This window comes from Pyrus communis, chromosome 2, assembly GCF_041283825.1.
Source record: "Pyrus communis isolate YQ-2024b chromosome 2, ASM4128382v1, whole genome shotgun sequence".
Classification (NCBI taxonomy): Eukaryota; Viridiplantae; Streptophyta; class Magnoliopsida; order Rosales; family Rosaceae; genus Pyrus; species Pyrus communis.
In genome coordinates this window covers 4,291,058-4,307,739 of record NC_142566.1, presented here as the reverse complement: position 1 = coordinate 4,307,739, position 16,682 = coordinate 4,291,058, and the positions used below count along the sequence as shown (strand labels likewise).

The window sequence follows — 16,682 nt, the reverse complement described above, 5'->3', positions numbered from 1 at the left end:
TTTTTCTAGGTGACGTATAAAAAATTTCTCTTTATGATGCAATAATTATCAACAAGTACAAAAAATATGAAATGTCATAAATAAAAATTTAAAATGAAGTCAGCATTAAAAGCATTAAAAGATTTCATTGGGTTTAAACTATATAAATGAAGTAGCATTAAAAGATTTCATTTTTATTTTATTTTAATTTTTCGTGTAATTGGGCTTAAGGATAAGATTAGATTAGCAAGTACTTGTAAGACAGAATTTGTAACCTACCTATAAGGATACATTGGATAACCTATTCTATTTTGAATTCATAACGCATTATATTCAGTCATATCCATCACACATTTTGACGCAACAAACATTCTACCCTGAAGCGTGGCAGTCCCCATGATCAAAGGATTCACAACCTTGGAAGAGGAAAACGGCATAAACTAGTGACCCTAGTCTAATTTCGACTACCGCTTACTCATTTGTTCCAACGCATGAGGTTATTCTAAATTACAGTGATGTCTTCGAATAGACAAATCGGCCTCTTGAGAATCGCGAGATTTCAGTCTATTACACAGTATTGGATGAGGTTTGGAATTGGAATGAGATTGAACCACGTTCTGTTGATGAATGTCAACGTAGAATCGATTGGTCAAACTGCAAACAAGCAATCTAGGTCGAACTCGATTCGTTTGTGAAACGCAAGGTGTTTGGGCCCGTAGCTCCTACTTCACCACATGTGAAGCTTGTGAGCTACAAGTGGGTTTCCGTAAGGAAGCGTAATGAGAAGAATGAAATAGTGCGATACAAAGCACGCCTCGTAGCATAAGACTTCTCTTAATGCCCTGGGATTGATTACGAGGAGACGTATTCCCCCGTAATAGACGTCATAATATTCCGTTACCTTATCAGTTTGGTAGTTTTCGAAAAATTGAATATGCAGCTTATGGACGTGGTAACCACATATCTTTATGGGGATCTAGATATGAAAATCTATATGAAAGTTCTAGAAGGACTTTCATTGACTAGTTCAAATAGTTATAGACCACGGAACACCCTCTTGATTATATTGAAGAGATCACTCTATGGATTGAAACAATCCGGGCGGATGTGGTATAACTGTCTGAGTGAATATTTGACAAGTCAGGGTTATGTGAACAACAAACTATGCCCATATGTGTTCATCAAGAAGTCACATTCTAGATTTGTGATAGTTGCAATTTATGTCAACGACATGAACCTTATCGGAACTCCTACAGAGCTTGAGGAAATTCACTTGAAATCAGAATTTGAGATGAATGATCTTGGAAAAACTCGATCTTGGCCTGAAGATTAAGCATTGTTCAGATGGAATCCTAGTACATCAATTAAACTACACCCAAAAGGTGTTGCGACGTTTTAATGTGGATAAAGCGAAGCCTTCGAGTACTCATATGGTCGTTCGGACTTTAGATGCTAAACGAGATCCCTTTCGTCTTAAAGGTACGATGGATTTGGGCTTGCTCTACACCCACGAATCCTCGAGAGGAGTCGCCGCCCCTTTGGTCCTAGGGTTAATTCTCGCCTCATTGGTTACGCGGATACTGGTTATCTGTTTAACCCACATAGGGCACGTTCTCAAACGGGCTATGTCTTTACTGTTGGAGACATCGCAATATCTTGGAGGTCTATCAAGTAAACGCTAGTTGCTACTTCTTTGAACCATGTTGAGATTCTCGCCTTGCATGAAGTGTGAGTGTTTTTGGTTGAGAGGAGTTATGGAACACATTCGAAGAACTAGTGGTCTTACTTCCATCGTTGACCTTCATACGACGATCTTTGAAGATAATGCAACATGTATTGAGCAGTTAAAGAAGGGATACATCAAGGGAGACAACACCAAACATATAACCCCGAAGTTCTTTTACTCTCACCAGCAATAATAACATCAGAACATTGAAGTCAAGCAAATTCGTTCTCAGGACAACCTGGCCGATCTCTTCACCAAGTCATTGATTAAGTCTACTTTTTAGAAGCTCGTTCAAGGAATCGGTATGTGTAAATTATCTAAGTTGAATTGCTTGTAGTTCTCTTATTTGGAAGTTATGTCTAACTCAGAGGGAGTATCCAAAAGCATATTCACTTGATCTTAATGTATTATTTTTCCTACGATTATGAGCATTTTTTTTCACTGGGTTTTTGCTACCTAGCGAGGTTTTGATGAGGCACAAATCCTGGGATGATCATACTCCGTTGAGTTCACTACTTTCGTCCCGTTTGACGTTTGTTTTAGACATTCTGCGTACTTCTCACTTTTCTCCTTAGTCTCTGAGTTTTTACCTGCCTTAGGTTTTACCATAGTGAGGTTTTGTGAGTTTTACTACCAAAACATACTTTCTTTAAATTAGAAACTCGCATTCGCTTGTTGTGCCAACGACTTCATCAACCATTCTACCTCAATTGCTGAAGACATGATGCGAAGTTTTGTTTGAGTATTTACAGGGAGTGTTGCAGTCCTATTAGATTATAAATGTGATTGTGTAAATCCTAATATATCTAGGGAGATCTTGGAATATTCCCTTTAGTATATATTATCTATTAAAGTGTAATCCTATTAGGGTAAGGATTTAACTTATCCTACTACTATAAATAAAGGCACAATAGGATGATACAACACACATCTCAGAATTAAATCTCTCTTTTCTCTCTCTTGCCGCCGGCCCTCTCCCTCTCTAGTCTTAAATAAAGTTCAGTAAATTAGGTCTACAACAAACACATAAATTTTGAAAAATAATCAAAACTTAGACCCTATATAAAATTATAGCTATCCTTTCAATTTTATTATAATTATAAGAGTAAATTACACAAAACTACCTCAATTATAAGTCACAACACAATCTCATACCTCATGTTTTAAACATTACAATACCATACCCCAACTTATGAATTTGTTGCAACCTATAATTATAACAAAGGTGGACGTAAAGTACTAGGGTAAATTACACTTCACCACCTTAGGTTTGAGGTCGATTTCAATTCCTTACAACACCTTTAAAACATTTCAACTTCATACCTCAAGTACTATTTTATTTCAATATAATACATCTGTTACATTTTTCATCCATTGATCCATTAAGAGCTGACGTGGCTGTGCCAAGTGGCAAAAAAAAAAAAAACCCTAAATCTTCTTTAAAAAAAGCAAACAAACGGAAAACGCAGAACCTAACCCCCACCTCCCCCATCTCTCTCATTCTTCTCCAACCCGCTAACCCGCCAACCCCTTACTCTTCCATCCTTGCCTACTTACGTCTCCATCCCTGCAAACCCACCGCCTCACCGCCGCCACATTTTGGTCTCGGATCTTTGACCTGGATCCCCATCGACAAAACCTTCTTCCTCACTGTCGACTTTGTCGTGGAAAGTCAGATTCGAGACGGGCCTCTTCGCGGCATCGCCGAGTGGGTTGAGAAGGAAGAAGAAGCGGAAGAAGAAGAGAGTGGAGGAGATGGGTTTTCCGATCTCGAAGTCCCGCAAGGACCATTCTTTCTTCTAGGTTTCTTGCACTTTTGTGGGTTTTTGTTTTTGATTCCATTGCCCTTTGATTTCTGGAATGGATTTTTTGGAATTGAAAAGCGAGAGAGAGAAGGGAAGAGATGATGTGGAGTAACTCAAATGGGCTGGGTTTTGGGGTCGGGGGAGGTGAAGAAAGTGGAGGAGATGCGTTTGTTTTGTTGGGGGGGGGGGTTGTGGGGATGGGATGGGATTCTGGGTTTCTTGGTTTTTTTTTTTTAATTGAGAAGATTCATTTTTTTTTTTAAATTAAAAAATAATTTCTTTTGCCATGTAGTACAAATGTAGTAACCACGTCAGCTTTTAACGGATGGAAAATGTAACAGATGTATTCTATTGAAATAAAATATTACTTGAGGTATGAAATTGAAATGCTTTAAAGATTTTGTAAGGAATTAAAATCGATTCCAAATCTGAAGTGTTAAAAGTGTAATTTATCCAAAATACTAATAGAGCCTCAAAGTCTAGCGCGTGGCTGGGGTAAAGCCATCTCCAAAAGCTTTTCCTCCCAAAGCAGAGTTCACCTCGGAGGAGCTACCCTGAATCCAAATTCCATATCTGATGTCTTCACATTGCTGTTCCTCCATCCTCAACCCAAATTCCACATCTGATTTCTTCCAATCGTTGCTCCATTTTTAAAGCTTCGACTTCTGGCGGAACACAGAAGACAAATCTTGAACCCAAACCGCACAAATCACCTCAGAAGTTTGAGCCCTAATCCCAGAAGTCAATGTCAGACTTCCCACCGGAGATACTGTTCGACATCCTATCACGCCTTCCGCCCAAGGATTTGATTCGGTTCCTCTGCGTTGCCAAAGCTTGGAATGCCCTCATCCGCCACCACCGCTTCATCGAAGCTCATCTTCAACGCTCCATCCAAACCAATTCTTTTCGCACCATTTTACTCGAGTCGGAAGATGGCTCCCGCCCATCAAATTTCTTTTCATCGGCTTTCGACGACAGTGAAACGTTCGGGCCAGTCGTCAAAATTGAGCAGCCGTTGAAATGCCCTGACGACTATACTGAGATGTTGGGCTGCTCAATTAATGGTGTGGTTTGCGTTCACAACGGAATGCGTAAGAATCTTGCTTTGTGGAACCCGTCAATTCAAAAGTTCAAGAAGATTCCTCTCCCAACCTTTGAGATTGAGCAGCGGCCATCCGCATTCGGGGTTCCTGAATATGGATTCGGGTACGATTCAGCTAATCATGATTATAAAATTTTGGCAATTGTGAATTTTAATCGGAGGGATGATGCTACTGTGAGTTCTCAAGTCAGTATTTATAGCCTAAAATTCAACTCATGGAAAAGGATCCCAAAACTGCCTTGCGATGTTTTCTATGTGCAGACGGGGGATGTGGTGTTTTTGGACGGTGCTATGAGTTGAAATTAGATTCAGAGAAAAATCGATGCAAAATTGTAGCCCTTGATCTTGCCAGTGAGAAGTATATGGAGTTTGGCACCCCGGTGGGGGATGAGGATGACAATTTTATGATGAGTTTGAAGGTCTTAGGAGGCTCTCTATGTATTTGTGTTCATGAGTTTTGGCCAAAATGTGATATTTGGATTATGAAGGAATACGGAGTTACAAAATCTTGGACCTTGCTTTATTCTTTTGAGAATGGAGGTATGGCTTATGCCAACAGATATTAAAAACCTTTGGTGTTCTCAAAGAACGGTGAAATGGTTGTTCTTGTGAATATAGAGCGGACTACCGTTTTTCGGTGTGATTTAAAGAAAAAGAGAGCCAAACAAGTTCGAATTTGTGGTCTGCCAACTTCCTTCGATGGAACCATTTGTGTGGGGAGCCTTTCTCTTCTTGACGGCGATCATATGACTGTTGGAAGGCAGCAGTAAGTCCCTTCTATCTATTTTAAGTGGACATTTCAAGCAGTGAATTTATCAATCTGGTAGTCCAAGCAACAACAAAAGAAAAGATGATCCAAATATGTGAACTTGTGTGCTCCTTCCCTTATTCTCGGCTTATCTTTGTAATGAATCCTTTTCTTATTATGGTAACCGTGTGTGTTAGTTTGTTAGTTTGTAAACTTATGATGTGATGTTTTCGTTTTGGTAGTTCTAAGTCTTTGTTTTATGTCTATTTGGTGTTATGGTGTATGAATAATGGTTGAAGTGCTACAATTTCATGCATCTAATAGACAATGTTCCTCACGGTCTTTGTCCTTAATGTCGATCTGGGAAGCTGCAGCGAGTTCCCTGTCATAACAAGTAATTTCCATATACGCTGGATTCATTCATGATTGCAAATGTGTTGTGGGAAATGACTAGAGATACGTCTGTAAAACGTTCCCTTTATGACTTGGGTAATCGGGAATAGTAATAGTAACCCAGCAGGGTAGACAACCAAGACGATTCAAATCAATAGCCGTCAACCAAAATGATTCAAATCAATAGCATTTTCGTCGAATCTGAGCACTTGGGGGCCACTAACAACTCCAAAAAAAAGGAAGATCCAACAAGCTTTACTAGTCTCACGTGTCCAAGCAGTCAACACTTAACCCGAACCCATCATTGGCTTCATCGAGTAGGATGTAGAAGGTGTCTATTTTCCACACGATGACGCACTATTAGTATCTGTACAACTAGCCCATGCTATAGTCGATAGAATGATGGTCGATAATGGAAGTGCAGTCAATCTACTTCAACTCTCAGTCATTCAGAAGATGAGAATGGAAAACACAATCATACGCCAATTAGAGGTACTCACCGGATTCAACAGATACACCTCGACTCTCATCGGCCACATCACACTTGACATGAAAACACCACCAGTTGTCTCAAAGCAGACTTTCACGATCATAAGTGACCCATCTCCCTACAATGGGATTCTTGGGAGACCTTGATTGATCAAGCTGGATGCCGTCACTTCCGTCAAGTATCAAAAGATCCGATTTTGCATCCTGGGAGGAGGAGTCAGAGAGATCAAGTCTGACCAGGGCCACATCTCGATGATGCACTGTGCAAGTATTGAAGGAATCAAAAAAAAGAACCTTTACCCCCGTAGAGGCTACTGAGGTCTAAAGGGACGAAGAAGCTACCAAATAGCAATTACAGCAAGTGAATCATGGAAACCCGAAGAGGACGCCGAGGACATCATTCTTAATCCTTAGCAGCCTAAAAAGACTGTTAAAACCGGCTCACGTCTAAGCCCAGCCGAGAAGGAAGAACTCACAGCTTTCCTTAGGGAAAACCGAGACATCTTTGCATGGCCACCTTCTGACATGCCTGGCATCGATCCCGAGATAGCTTGCCACAAGTTACACGTCGACCCCGCTACCAAATTGGTAATCCAAAAGAGAAAACACTTCATACCCGAGTGAGTAGCAATCATTGAAGCAAAAATTAACAAGTTATTGGAGGAGGTAGCACACTTAGCATGGCTAGCCAACATTATGCTAGTGTGAAGAAAGAGAAGGGCAAATAGAGTGTTTGCGTAGACTACACCGACCTCAACAAAGCATGCCCAAAAGATTCGTATCCGCTTCCCAGAATCGATCTACTAGTAGATTTAACTTCTAGAAACCAACTGCTCAGCTTCTTGGACGCATACTCTGGCTACAACCAAATAGCCATGTACGAGCCTGACAAGGAGAAAACCGCATTCGTGATCGAGCGAGGCACTTACGGCTACAAAGTCAAGCCCTTTACCCTCAAGAATGCGGGAGCCATTTACCAAATGTTAGTAAACATGATGTTTAAGAAGCAAATTGGGGTAACCATGGAAGTCTATGTGGATGCCATCATGGTGAAGGGCAAGTAGCGGTTAGACCACATCGGCAACTTGGCGGAAACTTTCAACATCCTTAGAAAGTACAAGATGAAGCTCAACCGCACCAAATGCATAACTCTTCACTTTGCTCCCTGAGATTTCAAATCAATAGAAGTGGTCCTTGAGATTGTCCACCATCTATCATTTTGGTCATTCCGTTAAAAACTCCGTTAAGTGTCTCGGAGCTCTTGAACGAAAGTTTGGGCACTTTTCAAAGCTTCGTAACTCAATCGTTTCTTAACCAAATTCGATCCATAATATGTCAAAATGAAGATAGGAAAGTGTAGAATAAGATTATACCTATTTAGAAGCCAGTGGTTGCCGAAGATAGTCGGAAAATAGCCTCAAAATTGATTGGTCTGAGGGAAAACTAGAAAACTCACCGGAAACTGGGCAAACTTTAAACATTCATAACTTCTTCAATACTCAAGAAAATCAAGTGATTCAAAAAACAAAAATCATACTTCTCGATGAGAAGAAGATAATGGTACCTTTTTTCAACGGCTAATTCACCGTGTTTTAGCCAGAAAACGACTCAAAAGTGGATGTCTTGGTCTCGAGTCAACCACTTTCGAGCCATTTTTCGGCCAAACCACATCGATTTAGCCTCTAAAAAATGTATCATTCTCTTTGTCTTATCGAGAAGTATGATTTTTGTTTTTGAATCACTTGATTTCGTGGAGTATTGAAGAAGGTATGAACGTTTAAAGTTTGCCTAGTTTTCGGCGAGTTTTCCAGTTTTCCCTCGGACCAGTCAACTTTGAGGTTATTTTCCGACCATCTCCGGCAACCATTGGGCTTCCAAATTGGTAGAATCTTATTCTACACTTTATTATCTTCATTTTGATATATTATGGGTCAAATTTGGTTAAGAAACGATTGAGTTACAAAGCTTGAAAATTGCTTAAACTTCCGACCAAGAGCTCTGGGACACTTAACGGAGTTTTTAATGGAATGACCAAAATGATGGATGGTGGACAATCTCAGGGACCACTTCTATTGATTTGGAATCTCAGGGACCAAAGTGAAGAGTTATGCAAATCTCAGGGACCATTTTGGCTAAAAAGCCTATAAACTTACACAATCTCCTACAAACTAGGAAACAAGTATCCCAAATCCACGAGGATCAATTACATAATTTTATACCCAAAATAACTCTACATTCCTTATTCCCCAAGATTGACTCACACAACAATAATCATTCTGTCCCGTTATAGTTTGCACAAAAAGGGCATTGTTAGGCTCCGAGAAAGATTCACACCAGGGTCACTTAAGGTACCAAAATCAGAAGCCGCACTAGAAGAGCTTGAACCCCTTCACAAGGCAATATAGTTTGTTTAGAATGCTTGTTTTGTGAGGAATATGGGAGTTTAATTTCCAAATTTCACCAGTGGAATATTCACTCCCAATCAATGAAAGTACTAATTTCTAGCCCATAAGATTCAGTTGTAGTGATCATTTTAGTTCCCACTTAACTTGAAATATCCTGGTTTGTACTATTTGTTCATTAGTAAGACACAGAATCGAAAGATATAAGTTTTCTGCGAGGTGAGCTTCTGATAATTTCTTTGTTTGTGCCAAAATTAAAGGTTGTGGATCTCTATGTTTGGTTGAGTTTCCGACTGGAGGAATCATTCCCCGACCGTGAGCTAGCATCTACACAGAAGTCCATCTGCATCACAGTTGGTAGTGAGAAACGAAAGTTGTATTGTTATTTTGTTGCAGCCATGGCCTCCGAAAGACGACATTGATGTATAACCAAGAGGGGGTCGAGCTACTGACGAATTATAGTCATAATCTAGCTGAATTTGTAAGAATTGTGATTTAAATTCCAATGCTTTCGAATCGTTATAGTGTTAGTCATTTCCTTAATTTCAAGTTTATGTTGAAATTGTGTGTGATTTTATGATTTTCGCAGCGAAACCGCTTAGCTGAAAGGGTGTTCGAGAGATGGGTTTTTCTCCGTCTTCCTCTTGGGTCATCAAAGGACATTTTTTTTGCAGACCCACTTCAGATAGAAGCTACCAACTCATCTCTTGGAAGGTAATTTCTGGAGTTGTTAATTTTTGTGAAATATTTGATCTTTTTTTTTTTTTTTTTTTTGTTTTGGTGAAATTAGATACTTAGTTTTTGAAATAATGCAATACCATATGATTAAAGAAAGAAGATTCTTATATGAACCACCTTTGTTCCTTTTTTTTATTTATTTTTATTTTTTTATTTTGAATATTTTGTTGTTTTCAAATTTCGCTATGCATCCTGTTTATGTCCATCAGTTGGCACTCCATGATATAAATGAACTCTAAATCTTTGTTGCCAACTGTTTTCTGTGTCTTTGAATTACAGAAATTTTGCTAGGTTTAATTGTTTTCCCCTATTATGATCGAGTGGTAAATTAGTTGAATTTCATTGAGAATGAATAGCTAAATGCATTTTCTTAAATATCTTGCAGTGGCACACTCTGGGGATTTGTTGTTTTCATGTTGTTTAATGTGAAACGTACACATAGAACTCAAGAGGATTTATTTGTAGTCACCTTCAGTAATATTTGTAGCTCGCGTATTTCATGACTCTGAGACTCTTTGGAAGATCATAAATTCATAATACCATTATCGGTTTTGAAAACTCTAAAATATGACTATTTTCTGCGAACTGTGACAATGTCTAATCTTTATTTCTGGATTGGAATCATTCCAATTGTGGTATGTACATATTGTACTCATCTCTTTTTCAGTTTCGGTTTGTTACCTGTTCACAAAAACTAACTAAATTAACTGCAGTTGCAAGAGAATTATGCTTAATGAATCCACCATAATTAAAAGTCTAAGCAAAGGATTATTCAACTATTTTGCTTAAGAATTTTCAGTTCACTATCCCAATAAATGAATATTAAACTGACTTTAGTTTGAAAAAAAAAAATCCATTGCAAGAGTATAGTAAAGCAAAGAACCACACAATCTTTTTACGTACTTTTTCTGCTTTAGAGTAATGGGTCCCTTTCCTTCTCTAAATCCTAATTTTTAACTTCAGTTCAAAGGTTATTACATTGCAAATTAGGGGTTGTCATGGGCTGGTCCGGGCCCAAAATTGAAGGGATCGGACTGGACCTGCTTGAAAATACAACGGGCTAGGCCGGGCGGATTTTACTATTTTCAAACTGAGAACCGGACCTAACCCGACCCGTATAAAACGGGTCGTTTCCTACAGGTCCAACGGGTACCCTGTTTTTTTTTTATTATTTTTTTATTCCTTTTAATTTTCAGTATCTTCTCTAGCTTCTCTTGCTCGATTTTCTGCAAAATAACAAACAAACAATAACTGTGAGAAGATGTATCAGAATAGCATTGCAAATATGATAAAGAAACAGACAAAATCAAAGCAATCATTCACGCATCATATAACATATCAACATATTTATGAGTATCTATACACGACATCGATGAGATACTACAAATCTAAATATCTGAAATAATAAAAATGCATGGGTCATATTGTAATCCACTACAGAAACCAGATGTTCTAATAGAAACTCCATCTGAGCATCTAGCAACAAAAGAAAAACGGAGAAAGCGCCGCCGGAGCACAGGTTGCACAGATCCAACTTCCTCACCGAAGAGAGAAAGCTTAAGTTGACCACGTTGTGCGCCTTCTCAGTTCTCTCCACCACTCCCCACTGCAGCTGAACGACCCAAACGGGGAGATCCGGTCGAACCCCAAGCTGTCCTTCCAGCACTCGTACCCGCCAACTAAGACCATCTTTATCCCGGACAAGAGCCAGACCTGCGATTGAAAATTTCACAACTTTTCACTTTTCACAAATTTTGTAAATCAAAATTAAGAAATTGCCAAATTGGAAGAAATGAGGGAAATGAGTTACCTCGGTGTTGAGATCGGAGGAGGAGACGGAGGAGTTGGTGGGGGAGGAGGGCGGCAACAGCATATCATTTCTCAGTGGGGTGTAGGTGGGGGTGTGGTGTGTTTGTGCTCCGAGAATGAGAGTTGCAGATATGGGGGGAGAAGAAACAAAGCAGAGGAATGAGGGAGAAGGTTCAAGAGATTGGGGGAGGGGGAAACACGGGGAAATGGGGTGTGTGTGTGTGGAGTGTTCTGGATAGTGAGAAATGTCACGGCCCACGAGGAGGAACAAAAAGAAGTGGGCCTGGGAGACAATAATAGTACCCAACACGGGGGTATTTTTGCAAACAGGCTGGTCCGGGTACCTGTTTTTCTATACTTTTGGAACTGGCCCGAACCTAAAATTTCAAACGCCCACCCCGCCCCTTCCTGTTTCTCTTATTAGGACCTGCCCCGTACCCGTCCCGAACCACTAATACCCGTCCCTACTCGCGGGCCCAGGGCCCATTTGCCCACCCCTATTGCAAATGCCTCTTATTTTTTCATTGAAGTATACATCTTAAGTTGTAACAGGGGAAATCCATTTTGGTCAATCATCTAGCCAACAAAGATTTACTCCAACTCCTTTCAAAATCTTAATCACATTTCGCAAGAGTTCATTACTTTATTCTCGAACGATTTGATTGCCGATCACTACATCTTATCTCATTTTCGAAAAGCAACCTTTTTCTAGAAAGCACTTAATTTCAATTCTTCTTGAGAAAAGTTAATTGTTCCGATTAACACTGTCTAATTGGATTAGTATTGTTCCAACATTAGATTTCAAAAATTTATGTGGAAAAGAAACTTACCTTCTAGGGATATTCCTTTGGGTATGCAAGGTTTGGAAGACAATTTGGGTTTTATTTGTTGGAAGGAGAATCACTGAAGGCTGAAGCTGATTTGATTAGAAAAAATTGAGAATTACGAAAGTTATGAAGGAACAAGAAGAAAAAGACTGACACTTGATAGATACTGAATCAGGAGGAGGAAGAAAGCCAGTAGCTCAATTTAAAAGTTAAAATCAATCCCTCCTCAACGATGGTAGCGGAGACAAAGATGACTGCCAGGTTCACTTTTTAAATTTAATTATAATTTTTGCTTTTTTGGATTTAAGAAAATGAAACAAATTCTCATTTTGAAAGGTGAAAAATTGTTGATTGGATTCTGTGATTTTTTTTTTTTCCTAGCGTAAGCCTTTACACTTTAGAGCAAACACTTCAACTCGAAACCTTAGATAAAACCCAATTGAATTGGAAATGGGAGAGTAAGAATTAATTAGAGCATGACAAGTGGTTTTCTTCTTTTCAAGTGAGCTCTTGACGAGTTTGTGTATAGAACTTTAGTTGTCAGTCTGTGTTTTCTAATTTTCTATTTTTTGTGAGGTCTTGGGTGGTTGCAGTAGGATGAATCGGAAAATGTTGATGAACCCATGGAGGGCCTGAGCCGAAAGCGAAAGCCGGTGTAGCTTCAACCAACAATCAAACATCAAAGAAGAAGAAGAAGAAGAGAAAAAAAAAAAGCAAAGAGGCTTCTTCATCTTCTTCAGGTGCTTCGAATGTTAAAAAGCCCTTTTAAGATTTTGTGGTGGAGGATATACTGGGCTTTTTTGGGGCCGTTTTTCTGATTTTAGGGGTTTTGAATTTGGTATTCTGGGTTCTGTTTGGATGCTCATAAAGTGCGAGAGCAGCAGGTATACTGAATTTGGTGTTCTGGGTTTGTTGTGTTTGTTAGTGAAATCAACGTTTTTATAACTTTTGAGGTGTTTAATGCTTTTGGTTGCGGAATGTTTAATATTTGAACTATTAGTAATTATTCTTAGGATATAAATTGAATAATGAAAACAAGTGAATTGAAGTGTTTCTAATTTGTATTAGTTGAAGCTTTGAAATTTAGTGTTTGTTTTCCACCATTCTGATACAATATTTAGTTGGGACATAGAAATGTACCATTTTGGGTCGTTGAAGTCTTTCATTTTTTGTTTGATGGAGTGTATTCTTTTCTTTTATTTTCTGTTTTTGTTGTTGTTGATTTTATTATAATATGACAGAGATTGAAACCCAAATAGAAAAAACCCATTCGAAATTCAAGTGTCCACAGTCAAAATTTCAAAGAGAAAAAAAGCTAATAAACAAGGGAATTGTTATTAGAACTTCAAAATTTTTATTCTACACTCCTAACTTTCTATATTTGAAAAGAAAAATACACTTGTGAGGAATGTAGAATGAGATTTTTGAAATGCCAATAACACTTCCCATAAATAATACTATCCTCTTAAATGGTTTCAAACTTCCAGTGGAGCACGGACATTTTTGATAGTAAAATACCAATTTAGCCTTAAAATATTGCGCGTGGCTGGGGTAAAGCATTTCCAAAAGCTTTCACTCCCAAAGCAGAGTTCACCTCTGAGGAGCTAACCCTGAATCCAAATTCCATATCTGATTTCTTCCAATTGTTGCTCCATTTTTAAAGTTTCAACTTCTGGCGGAACACAGAAGACAAATCTTGAACCGAAACCGCACAAATCACCTCAGAAGTTAATGTCAGACTTCCCACCGGAGATACTGTTCGACATCCTATCACGCCTTCCGCCCAAGGATTTGATTCGATTCCTCTGCGTTTCCAAAGCTTGGAATGCCCTCATCCGCCACCACCTCTTCATCGAAGCTCATCTTCAACGCTCTATCCAAACCAATTCTTTTCGCACCATTTTACTCGAGTCGGAAGATGGCTCTCGCCCATCAGATTTCTTTTCATCGGCTTTCGACGACAGTGAAACGTTCGGGCCAGTCGTCAGGATTGAGCAGCCGTTGAAATGCCCTGACGACTATACTGAGATATTGGGCTGCTCAGTTAATGGTGTGGTTTGCGTTCACAACGGAATGCGTAAGAATCTTGCTTTGTGGAACCCGTCGATTCAAAAGTTCAAGAAGATTCCTCTCCCAACCTTTGAGATTGAGCAGCAGGCATCCTCATACGGGGTCCCTGAATATGGATTCGGGTACGATTCAGCTAATCACGATTATAAAATTTTGGCAATTTTGAACTTTAATCGGAGGGATGATGCTACCATGAGTTCTCAAGTCAGTCTTTATAGCCTAAAATTCAACTCATGGAAAAGGATCCCAAAATTGCCTTGCGATGGTTTCTATGTGCAGACGGGCGATGTGGTGTTTTTGAACGGTGCTATGAGTTGTTTGATGCGGAAATCAGATTCATATAAAAATCGATGCAAAATTGTAGCCCTTGATCTTGCCAGTGAGAAGTATACGGAGTTTGGCACCCCGGTGGGGGATGAGGATGACAATTTTATGATGAGTTTGGAGGTCTTGGGAGGCTCTCTATGTATTTGTGTTCATGAGTTTTGGCCAAAATGTGATATTTGGGTTATGAAGGAATACGGAGTTACAAAATCTTGGACCTTGCTTTATACTTTTGAGAATGGAGGTATGGCTTATGCCAACAGATATTTCAAACCTTTGGTGTTCTCAAAGAAGGGTGAAATGGTTGTTCTTGTGAATATAGAGCGGACAACCTTTTTTTGGTGTGATTTAAAGAAAAAGAGAGCCAAACAAGTTCGAATTTGTGGTCTGGCAACTCGCTTCGATGGAACCATTTGTGTGGGGAGCCTTTCTCTTCTTGACGGCGATCGTATGACTGTTGGAAGGCAGCAGTAAGTCCCTTCTATCTATATTAAGTGGACATTTCAAGCAGTGAATTTATCGATCTGGTAGTCCAAATCTGTGAACTTGTGCGCTCCTTCCCATATTCTAGGCTTATTGATCTTTGTAATGAATCCTTTTCTCGTTATGCTAACAGTGTGTGTTAGTTTGTTAGTTTGCAAACTTGTGCTCCAGTCATAACGTTATAATTCCATGTTTTCGTTTTCGTAGTTCTTTGTTTTATGTCTATTTGGTGTTATGGTGTATGAATAATGGATGACGTGCTACAATTTCATGCATCTAATAGACAATGTTCCTCACTGTCCTTGTTCTTGATGTCGATCTGGGAAGCAGCAGCGAGTTCCCTGTCATAACAAGTAATTTCTATATAAGTTGGATTCGTTCATGATTGCAAATGTGTTGTGGGAAATGACTAGAGATACGTCTGTAAAACCTTGGGGTAGACATCCAAGGACGTGTGTGGGAAAACTTTTTTTTAGCTGCTCACCTTTGCTTTTGAGTATGCCACAGCAGTTTCTCCTTCTGGGATCGGATGAGAAAGATGTTCAAACCTTTGCCTTGTCTTCATTGTTCGAGACCCCTCAACAACTAAAGCCCATCTCAACACTCCTCGAAAACGAACAAATATAACACTCGAGCCAAAAGATACGACTCGGCAAACGCTATAGATGGGCTCGAGTTTTTCGGGTCTCAAGCAATGAGAAGTATTCAAGTAGACAGTTTAGAGCAATTAATGTCAAGTTTACTCACATGGTATGCGAATAAGAATAGATGAGATACCACAAGAGTCGGATCTAAGATCTTTCACAAGTGAGAGGAATACTACTAAACATTAGTACTACTGATGCACAAAATTGGGTGGACTTTGAGTCAACAAAAAGAGTGGTGAAGTGACCTTCGCGAGAGTGCTTTGGACGTTAAGTAGAGATGAGATGTAAAAAGATAAGGGTAGAGAAGTAGAGACAAGTGTATGTGGTTCACCTTAAGTTAGGTTACGTTCACAAGGTTAGAGATGCATTCAATTGACTTTTTGATTGTTAGACGATCATTTCCACACCTAAGTCCTTGTAAGGCACGTTAAACTATAGTTTTTTTTAAAAAATTATCATTTCCTAATTAATTATGTTGGTGCGGGACACTCTTTTTCCCTTCGACCGGGTTGAAAATCCTGACAAGGTTTTTATCTAGACCCTTTGTTAGCACCCTATTCTCATTGATGTACATACCCATTTCTTATTAATGAATATCGTACCTTTTAAAAAAAATGAATAATGTAATTGATCACACTTAATAGCAAGAAGCTAATTGAATTGTATTACTAAATGCAAAGCCCTATGCTGATCAAATCTAGTTTTTGTTTATTTTCGTTTGCCCAAACCCTATCCTATCTCCGTGGGAACAACACTTGGATTGGTAAATCACTTCACTACGACATTCTTGTGCACTTGCAAGTGTACATCTAGTTAAAGTTGTTTTTTGATTTATTTAAGCCCAATATGGTCCACCTATAATATGTAATAAATTGTCTCAATTTAATCACTTATTGTTATTAAGTGTTTGGATTTATCACAAAAAGACCCTAATAATATTAGAAGTTGACATGTAGTATATATTATTGGCTTTTTAGCCAAAATCGTCTATGAAATTAGCATAACTCCTCAGTTTGATTCTTGATATTTGAAATTGATATATGAGTTTGTCCACTATCAACTATTTTGATCGATGAAAAATTCTGTTAAATACTAAACAAAATACCCTCAATTTAATAAACAATGAGCCAAAATGATTTG

General features: G+C 38.9%; 1 protein-coding gene and 1 pseudogene across 1 annotated transcript; both read left to right on the top strand.

The window, feature by feature from the left end:
* The first annotated feature begins 4,011 nt into the window (after window positions 1–4,011).
* On the top strand, window positions 4,012–5,697 carry LOC137748746 (F-box protein CPR1-like; annotated as a pseudogene).
* A 7,865-nt stretch (window positions 5,698–13,562) lies between these two features.
* On the top strand, window positions 13,563–15,207 carry LOC137748861 (F-box protein CPR1-like). The gene has a single exon (XM_068489048.2). It carries the CDS (start codon window positions 13,750–13,752, stop codon window positions 14,884–14,886), a length of 1,137 nt encoding a protein of 378 aa, XP_068345149.1. The 5' UTR covers window positions 13,563–13,749; the 3' UTR covers window positions 14,887–15,207.
* The last annotated feature ends 1,475 nt before the right edge of the window (window positions 15,208–16,682 follow it).